Raw genomic sequence first — 6,391 nt, forward strand, 5'->3', positions numbered from 1 at the left:
ATGTGTTTATTAGGATTGTGTAAGTTTTGTACACTGCGGGCCTAAGAAATATAATTATGTTTTTTTTTTGTTGTTGTTAAATTTTCTGGTGGGGTTATTTTGAGAGGCTTGGGAGTTAATACACGGAAAGCACTGGAACAGAGCCTGGCACTCGACTCGTGTTCAGTCGTCTTCATCAATGTCCCCAGGCCTTCAACAACACCTACCTCTTCTATGGCGCATACCGGGCAGGGCCGGAGAGCAGCTCAGCATACAGCATCCGCCTGGCCTACCTCCTTAGCCCACTGGCCTGCCTGCTCCTCTGCTTCTGTGGGACTCTGCGGCGGTGAGAGCGGGGCCCGTTCCTTCACCCCTTCTGGAGGGTCTTCCCTGATCACCCCTCCCTTGGCAGGGTACACCCCAAGTTGGCAGGAAGGCCCTGGCCCCTGTTCGGTAAGGCTCATCAATGGTCCTTCAGCCTGAGTTTATGTGTCCCTGCTGCAGATCACAGGAGAAGGGCCACTGCCCCTATATCCCCACCCCCCACTCACCAAGGCCTGCACCAGGGGTTGCTGGGGACTTCCCAACCCAGACCCAGAGCCAAGCTGAGGCTGAGACTGGAGGGCAGTGGTGCCCCTCCCCCAGCAGCCCCTGGCTCCTGCCTCCCCCCCAGGATGATGAAGGGGCTGCCACGGAAGCCATTCCTGGGCCAAGACTACAGGGTGCCCCTCAGCTCCAAGGTCTTCTCCTCCTGGGACTTCTGCATCCGCGTGCAGGAAGCGGCCATTATCAAGAAGCATGAGATCAGCAACGAGTTCAAGGTGTGTGCGAGTGTGACTGTGAGAGCGTGCAAGTGTGCATGTGAATGCGTGACTGTGAGATCGTCATGACTGTGAGTGTGTGTGCATGGCTGAGCAGTGTGCAAGTGTGTGCGTGAATGCGTGATTGTGAGAGCGTCGTGACTGTGTGTATGAGTGTGTGCATGGCTGAGCAGTGTGCAAGTGTGCGTGTGAATGCGTGACTGTGAGAGCATTGTGACCGTGTGTATAAGTGTGTGTGTGCGTGGCTGAGCGGTGTGCAAGTGTGCGTGTGAACGTGTGACTGCGAGAGCGTCGTGACTGTGTGTATGAGTGTGTGTGCATGGCTGAGCGGTGTGTAAGTGTGCATGTGAACGTGTGACTGCGAGAGCGTCGTGACCGTGTGTATGAGTGTGTGTGCATGGCTGAGCGGTGTGTAAGTGTGCGTGTGAACGTGTGACTGTGAGAGCATCGTGACCATGTGTATGAGTGTGTGTGTGTGTGGCTGGGTGAACTGGGTGTCCTCACGATGACCCCCTAAGCTAAGGAGCCAAATGGGATAGACTGCTGAAGTAGCAGTGGACAAGAGCACGGAAAGAGCTGATGCTGCAACCCTTCCTGGGAGGGCTGCATGCTGTGATTGTTTTGCCTAACAGCAACATTTTGACCTAAGCTAGGCTGTCAAGAACTGATGGTAACAGCCATACCCGAGAAAATGAGAAAAGATAGTTACACAAGAACTCTTCATGACCTCCACCCCCACCCATTGTTTTTTGTTCTCTTGCACCTGTGAGTTTCTATAAAAGGAGCTTATTTCCCTCATTAAACGGGGCTTGATCAGACTTCTGTCTTGCTCCCTTCCTTTGTCTCTTGTCCTACCCACTCCCCCTTCCAGGTTCCATAGACTGACTCCCAATTCCCGCGGGTCAGGACAGCCGGGCAGTGTGCAAGTGTGCGTGTGAACAAGTGGGTGATGGTGAGTGTGCATAAGAGTGTGTGGATCAGTGTCTGTGAGTGTGAGCAAGTGTGAAAGCACATGGGACTGTGTGCGAGTGTAAGAACACATGAACGTGTGTCTGTGTGTGAGTGTGTGGGTGGTTGTTACCATGTGAGTGTGAATGGCTGAGTGTGACAGTGTTTCACAGCCCCCTTCCCCTTCCACGCCCACCCAGCCCGGGCCAGTCCTAACCCTAACTCTGTCCCCACCCTCTGGGCAGGTGGAGCTGGAGGAGGGACGCCGCTTGCAGCTGGCGCAGCAGCAGTCCCGGGCCCAGAAGGCCTGCCACCTGCTCGCCTACCTGCGTGTCAACGTCCTCATCGGGCTCCTGGTGGTCGGGGCCATCAGCGCCATCTTCTGGGCCACCAAGTACTCACAGGACAATAAGGAGGTGCCAGGCGATTGTATTAATTTAATCCTGGCCAGGACAGTGGGAGGAGACGGGATGATACCACTTTGCAGATGAAGAAACTGAGGCTCAGAGAGGTTAAAGTGGCTATAACCACAAGGTCGCAGACAGGTCAGACTGGCTCTAACTGCACAAATCCCTTCTGACTGCCACGCTGCCACTAGGAATAATGTGTGGGTTTCCGGGTCCTGGGCCTGCACAGAGTTACACTTTAGGGAGCCTTGCAGGGTGGGGGAGCCAGCAGGGGCCCTCCCTCCAGCCCGTGGGTTCCCCTGACCTGCTTATCCCTGCAGGAGTCCCTGTTTGTACTGCTCCAGTACCTGCCTCCAGGGGTCATCGCCCTGGTCAACTTCCTGGGAGCCCTGCTGTTTGCATTCCTGGTCCAGCTAGAGAACTTCCCTCCCAACACTGAGGTCAACCTCACCCTTATCTGGTGAGCGCCACTCTTGGGAGTCGGGGGGGACAAGGGGACACGTGTGAGGAGCGTGTCTCCCGCTGCTCCATCTTTGTTGTCGCATGGTCCCAAGCTGGGAGGCTCCCCTCTTCACTATTGCACCAAAGGGAAGGCAGGCAGGTGCTTCCAGAACATGAGGCACTGGTCTGAGGTTTTCCAGTCCCCTACCTCCAAAGGAAGCCACCAGTCCAGACCAAGCACCAGCCATTCAGAGGGGCTAGCGACTGTTTTGCCAGGGGGCGTTGGGAACCAGCTTTGCACACTTAGGAAAACCAGCAACACAGGACACACACAGCTCCCACGTACTCTGAGGGTTGTACCTTAGCAACTCTCATGTGACCTGTAAAGTCTGGACCATCCTCATCCCCATCTGACAGAGGAGGAAACAGGTTCACAGGGGTGAAGGGCCCCAACCAAGTTCATGATGCCTGCTGGGTGAAGGTTCAAACACGAGCCATCCTGCACTCCCAGGCTCTACCGTTTCCCGTCTCAGCACTTAGGTTCTGTCTTGACCCCTACCCCTCTCCAAACATCCCCCCCTCAAAATCCTCATCTACCACCGCCCCCCCTGAGCTCCAGACGGCTTCTCTCTCCTCCTGCCACCCTCACCCCCCACGGCCCTACCTGCTTTTCCTTCTGCTTCTTCCAACACCACTGTGTTTGGTTTACTGTGAAACTTTATTTTTTGAATAGGTTATAACACATGGTAAAAAATTCAAAATGCTCAAAAGGATGGAAAATTTAAAAATAGGCCCCACCCAACTCTGCCTCCTAGCAACCCTCAACAGGGGAGCCACTGTTCCCCGCCGTTCCCTAGCCACACATCAGCATGAGGAATGTCCACCTTCACAGGTAACCATGCGATGGTTCAGTGTAGGCCATTGCACCCGCGGTCCGGTTAGGTGTCATTCAGCGAGTATACATGGCACACGTTTCTGACGCACCAGAGACTGTGAGCGGGCTAGGGCGCTAACGGGCAGTAGAAAGAAGGAAGATCTTACCTGTAGTTAGGATCCCAAAAGGTCCATGGGTTTCTCTACTGCAGGGCTTGTCATATGTGAACCTCCAAGCTGGGCGTGGGGGACGATGGCTGGACTGTGTGTGCCCTTTTCCCACGAACCATCTGGAGACTCAGATTCTGGGAACACACTTTGGGAAACATTGCCACAGACCGAGCAGGTTGGAAGGAGGCTAGGCCCAGGACACATGATCTCACTCAGACATCAGCCACACCTGTAACCTGGGCCGAGGCCGGTGCCCCCATACCTGGGCCCTCCTGCTGACACAGTCCCCGCCTCCCAGGTGTGTGGTGCTGAAGCTGACCAGCCTGGGGATGTACTCCTTCTCACTGGGTCAGACCGTGCTGTGCATCGGCAGAAACAAGACCAGCTGTGAGTCCTACGGCTACGACGCATGTGACTACCAGGTGGCTAGCAGCCCAGCCAGGGCCTGTCCCTCTTTTCCGTCTCTGCAAAGCCCCACCTCGAACCACACAGAGTCCTGGCCCTGCCCCTTTGGTCTCCTTGTCCCCTTCTCACCTTTGTGAGAAGCTGGGAGCAGAGCTGCCCATACAGCAGCACACCTCCAGGGGGCGCCCTGTACCACTGTGCAGCGTGGCAGCTCTGGCTGTGGGGTTCTCTAATCTTATCCTCGAGGCCCAGGTTTCAACTTAGCAATCCTATCAGACTCCAGGCATGGTTTCCAGACCACAGAGACCCCCCCCAACATGGGTGGGTGAAGGAAGGGAAGGGTGGGGCCGTGGGGTGACAGTACCCTCCCTCTGCACCCCAGTGCTGGGAGAACTCGGTGGGGGAGGAGCTGTACAAGCTGAGCCTCTTCAACTTCCTCCTGACGGTGGCCTCCGCCTTCCTCGTCAGCCTGCCTCGGAGGTGAGCCATGGGGGGACGCCATGGGAGGATGCCGGAGATGTGGCTACGTTTGGGGATGGCCTAAGGCCACGGCCAAGGGTGAGCCGGGTCCACACGTATGTTCACGTGAGTGAGTGCGACGGTCTCTATGACCAATGTGGTCCACGCATCCGTCTCACATGGCTGGTGTCTGCACCTTTCCCACCCCCAGGCTGCTGGTGGAGCGGTTCTCAGGACGGTTCTGGTCCTGGTTGGACTGGGAGGAGTTCCTGGTGCCCAAGAACGTGCTGGACATCGTGGCGGGGCAGACAGTCACCTGGATGGGCCTCTTCTACTGCCCCCTGCTGCCCCTGCTCAACAGCGTCTTCATTTTCCTCACCTTCTACATCAAGAAGGTGAAGGCTTGGGGGCTGGCAGGGGGCGTGGGGAGGTGGGGCTGGGGGCACCGGCAGCTTCTGCACTGAGGAATCCTGTGTCATTGCTCCTTCTCCCAGTACACCCTCCTGAGTAACTCCAGGGCGTCCCCGCGGCTCTTCCGGGCCTCCAGCTCCACCTTCTTCTTCCAGCTGGTGCTCCTCCTGGGCCTGCTCCTGGCCGCGGTGCCCCTGGGCTATGTGGTCAGCAGGTGAGGGGAGGTCTGGAGAGGGGCTGGAGGCTGGCGGGGCAGCTCCTCACCTGGGGCCCTGACCCCGGCCCCCTCTGGCCGTCTCTCCCCAGCATCCACTCCTCCTGGGACTGTGGCCTCTTCACCAACTACTCGGCCCCCTGGCAGGTGGTTTCAGAGCTGGTGGCCCTCCGGCTCCCATCCACCGGCCAGCGTGCCCTCCACTACCTCGGCTCCCACGCCTTCAGCCTCCCCCTCCTCATCCTGCTCAGGTGCTTCTCAGGGCAGCAGGGGCCAAGGGAGGGGGCTCCTGGGAGGGGAGGGGTCCTTTCTTCCATAGGGGTGGTGTAGGCCTGGGCACCCTCAGCCAGTCTCATGGGATCCAAGAGCCAGAGAACGAGCATCAGAGAACCGGGAGACCAGGGGACTGGGCATGAGCCCCAAAGGCAGCTGGCCTGGGGGACTCAGGTGCCTCACCTGTAAAGCAGGCAACTTCTGGGCCGGCCCATGGCTCACTTGGGAGAGCGTGGTGCTGACAACACCGAGTCAAGGGTTAAGGTCCCCTTACTGGTTATCTTTAAAAAAAAATAAAGCTGGCCACCTTCCAGGATGTGGTGGGGAGTGCACGACCACTGGCGAGTGCAGGGACCCTCCAAACCCGCCACTGCTGCGTGATGGGTATTGCCATGCTAGAGAGGGGCTGAGGGCCCACCTGCAGATAAAGCGTGTGCTGGAGCGGGAGGTCAGGAGCAGGCACCGGTGGGTGGTCCACAGGGTGTCTGACTCGAATCCTCGTCTGCCCCAAGCCTTGTCCTGACCGTGGGCGTCTCGCAGTCCCAGGCCAATGCGAGGGCCATCCATGCGCTCCGGAAGCAGCTGGTGTGGGTGAGTGTCCGCTGGGCTGGGGAGGGGACACCGACCCTAGGACAGAGCCTTTGCAGAGTGTGTGGCCTCATGCCTGGGACAGGCCTGAGTAGGTCGTTTTCTTCCCCTCGTGGGGGACGTGGCCTCACGCTGGGGATAAGGACAAGGGCGGGGACCAGGTTCCTCAGATGTGGCCTCAGGCCCGGAGCCAGACTCCAGGACGGATAAAAATATGGCCTTTTAGGCTTGGGGACGGGGACTTGAGAGAGCTGAAGGAAGGACCTTGACGGAGACGCGGGCGTGGCCTCGAGCTGCGAGCCGTTCTCTGGTGGGGTCGTGGTGGGGCGTGGCCTGAGCTGGGGACGGGAACCTGAAAGGTCGCAGCCTGAAGGTGGGGCCTCTGGTGGGGGCGGGCCCCG

At 58.2% G+C, this 6,391-nt stretch overlaps 1 protein-coding gene across 1 annotated transcript in view; it reads left to right on the top strand.

The window, feature by feature from the left end:
• The first annotated feature begins 192 nt into the window (after nucleotides 1-192).
• The window catches only part of LOC103581754 (transmembrane channel-like protein 8), an 11,436-nt gene continuing 5,237 nt past the window's right edge, over nucleotides 193-6,391 (top strand). The window contains exons 1-10 of the mRNA XM_008563511.1: nucleotides 193-325; nucleotides 653-800; nucleotides 1,994-2,164; nucleotides 2,476-2,615; nucleotides 3,939-4,062; nucleotides 4,428-4,525; nucleotides 4,716-4,899; nucleotides 4,999-5,129; nucleotides 5,222-5,380; nucleotides 5,915-5,993. Coding sequence (XP_008561733.1) covers nucleotides 654-800; nucleotides 1,994-2,164; nucleotides 2,476-2,615; nucleotides 3,939-4,062; nucleotides 4,428-4,525; nucleotides 4,716-4,899; nucleotides 4,999-5,129; nucleotides 5,222-5,380; nucleotides 5,915-5,993 — 1,233 coding nt within the window. The 5' untranslated portion in view covers nucleotides 193-325; nucleotide 653. The remainder of the gene's footprint in view (nucleotides 326-652; nucleotides 801-1,993; nucleotides 2,165-2,475; nucleotides 2,616-3,938; nucleotides 4,063-4,427; nucleotides 4,526-4,715; nucleotides 4,900-4,998; nucleotides 5,130-5,221; nucleotides 5,381-5,914; nucleotides 5,994-6,391) is intronic.

Source organism: Galeopterus variegatus, unplaced genomic scaffold (genome assembly GCF_000696425.1).
Source record: "Galeopterus variegatus unplaced genomic scaffold, G_variegatus-3.0.2 Scaffold13859, whole genome shotgun sequence".
In the NCBI taxonomy this organism is placed as follows: Eukaryota; Metazoa; Chordata; class Mammalia; order Dermoptera; family Cynocephalidae; genus Galeopterus; species Galeopterus variegatus.